The sequence below is a fragment of the Mandrillus leucophaeus genome, unplaced genomic scaffold, assembly GCF_000951045.1.
Source record: "Mandrillus leucophaeus isolate KB7577 unplaced genomic scaffold, Mleu.le_1.0 Scaffold233, whole genome shotgun sequence".
Lineage (NCBI taxonomy): Eukaryota > Metazoa > Chordata > Mammalia > Primates > Cercopithecidae > Mandrillus > Mandrillus leucophaeus.
The window spans coordinates 4,619,250-4,621,091 of NW_012102399.1; the positions used below are offsets into that span (position 1 = coordinate 4,619,250).

At 53.0% G+C, this 1,842-nt stretch overlaps 1 protein-coding gene across 1 annotated transcript in view; it reads right to left on the reverse strand.

Moving 5' to 3' along the window:
* Positions 1-626, reverse strand: part of RDH10 (retinol dehydrogenase 10 (all-trans)) — a 37,389-nt gene extending 36,763 nt beyond the window's left edge. The window contains exons 1-2 of the mRNA XM_011982007.1: positions 603-626; positions 86-540 (exon numbers count right to left, since the gene is read on the reverse strand). Of these exons, the coding sequence (XP_011837397.1) occupies positions 86-540; positions 603-626 (479 nt within the window). The remainder of the gene's footprint in view (positions 1-85; positions 541-602) is intronic.
* Between the last annotated feature and the right edge of the window lie 1,216 nt (positions 627-1,842).

Sequence of the window (1,842 nt, forward strand, 5' to 3'; positions counted from 1 at the left end):
AGCCCCCCGCCCGCCAGCGTCCGCAGAGTCGAGCGGGGTAGCCCCTCTCACACGGCGGTGGCCGCAACCTCAGCCCTCCTCGCACCTCCCTTCGCAGCTCACGCCCCCTCCCGTGGGGTGTCCCGGCCTCCGCCTGCCGATCTCGGCAGTCAGCAGAGCCCCGGCCATCTTCCTCCGGCCGTCCAGTCCCCGCTGCTCCCTGGCTCGCCACTTTTCGTTAACCAGGACACTCCGGACCGCCCCGCCTGCGATCAGGCGCTGCGGAAGACAGCCCTGTGGGCTGGCGAGACGACAAGGACCTCGCGGCGCGGCGAAAGGGGTGTAGTCTGCTACTACCGCGGCAGGGAGCTGGGAGGGCGGCCAAAAGTGACTTCGAATTGCAGCTAGCCGTTTGGAACGTGGCCCAAAAGGCTCGCATTTTCCTGGCTGGAACCGCCGCCGCGGTGCTTGCCTGCGGTCCGGGTCAGGCGTTGCCCTCCCGCCGGGCGGGCGAGGAGTGGTGCATGCTGGGATTTGTAGTTCGTCCCCATGAGGCTCGTCCTGGGAACATTATGGGGAGGAACCCGAGCCTAATCTTGTCAGCGCAGCCTGGAGATTAGGACCCGGAGTTGCCGAGGTGTCAGCATCCTTTGCTCTTGAATTGATTAAAAAGTGTAGTCAAATGCATATATTTTCTTCAAACAAGTTTTACCCGAAAGTTGGTTGAAAGAGGCTAAATCAGGGAGTTGTTAATTTTGCGTCTGCAAGGAGGCTTTTTAGTTCTGGATTCTTTTCCGGCTTATTCTAAGACACCTATGAGTCGTGGGGCTTCTCTTTCGAAGTCTTTAAGTCGACAGTGCGCATGCACCAACTTCCTCTTTTTCCGGCTGGAACCATGGAGGGTGCGGAGTAAGTTTGACGTTCTCTCGAGAATCCTTCTCCATCTGCAGAGCCAGATACTTTTTGAGTCACTTTTTCTCTCTCTGGCTGTAGCTTGCACCTTTGCCCACCTTCCTGCTTGTTTGTGACGCTTTGTGACACCAGTGGGGACCCGAGGCTAGGATGGGGATGCAGGCGGCTATAGGACAGAGGTTTTGGAGATCTCGGGAACGAGATGTCGAGTTGGAATGTGTGTGGAACCCGTTGGTTGGCTGACGGCCCAGTCCTCGGTAGAGGGTCTTTAGGGGTAGGCGCAGAACCTCAGAATTGGGTTAGTCCTTGGCTGGTGCTTGGCTCAGGCCTCCCTGCCGCTAGGCCTTTGCTTTCAACATGTGGATCCTGATTGAACCAGGGTGGTGGTGGCTTGCCTTTTATTTTTATTTTTATTTTTGCGCTTAAAGTCCGGGGATCAGTGCCTTGCAGCAGTCTTTAAGCTGGGATTTGTAGTTCGTCCCCGTGAGGCTCGTCCTGGGAACATTATGGGGAGGAACATTTTGTTATTCGGCTGTTGGTGTGTTTTTTGTTTTGTTTAATTTAGTCGTCGGAGGCCGGACCTCTTGGTTGAAATAGGTAAAAGCATATTGCTATTGTGTCATATTTGTGATTGGGTTTTAGGCAACGTGGTTGGTGTTAAAGGTTATTGACATGGAGCTAAAATGTGCATCCTACACTGTAGCATGCCAGAGCAAGTAAAGTTATACGAGTGACTAAAGTCAGTGACAGCATTTCTGTTAAACAACACTACTCAGTACGGGAGTAATACAGGACTGTGAGCTTTTTGAGCTATTGATAAGGTTTTTGCTTGTTAACGTTAGAGAGAAGAAGAAGAAGGTTCCTGCTGTGCCAGAAACCCTTAAGAAAAAGCGAAGGAATTTCGCAGAGCTGAAGATAAAGCGCCTGAGAAAGAAGTTTGCCCAAAAGATG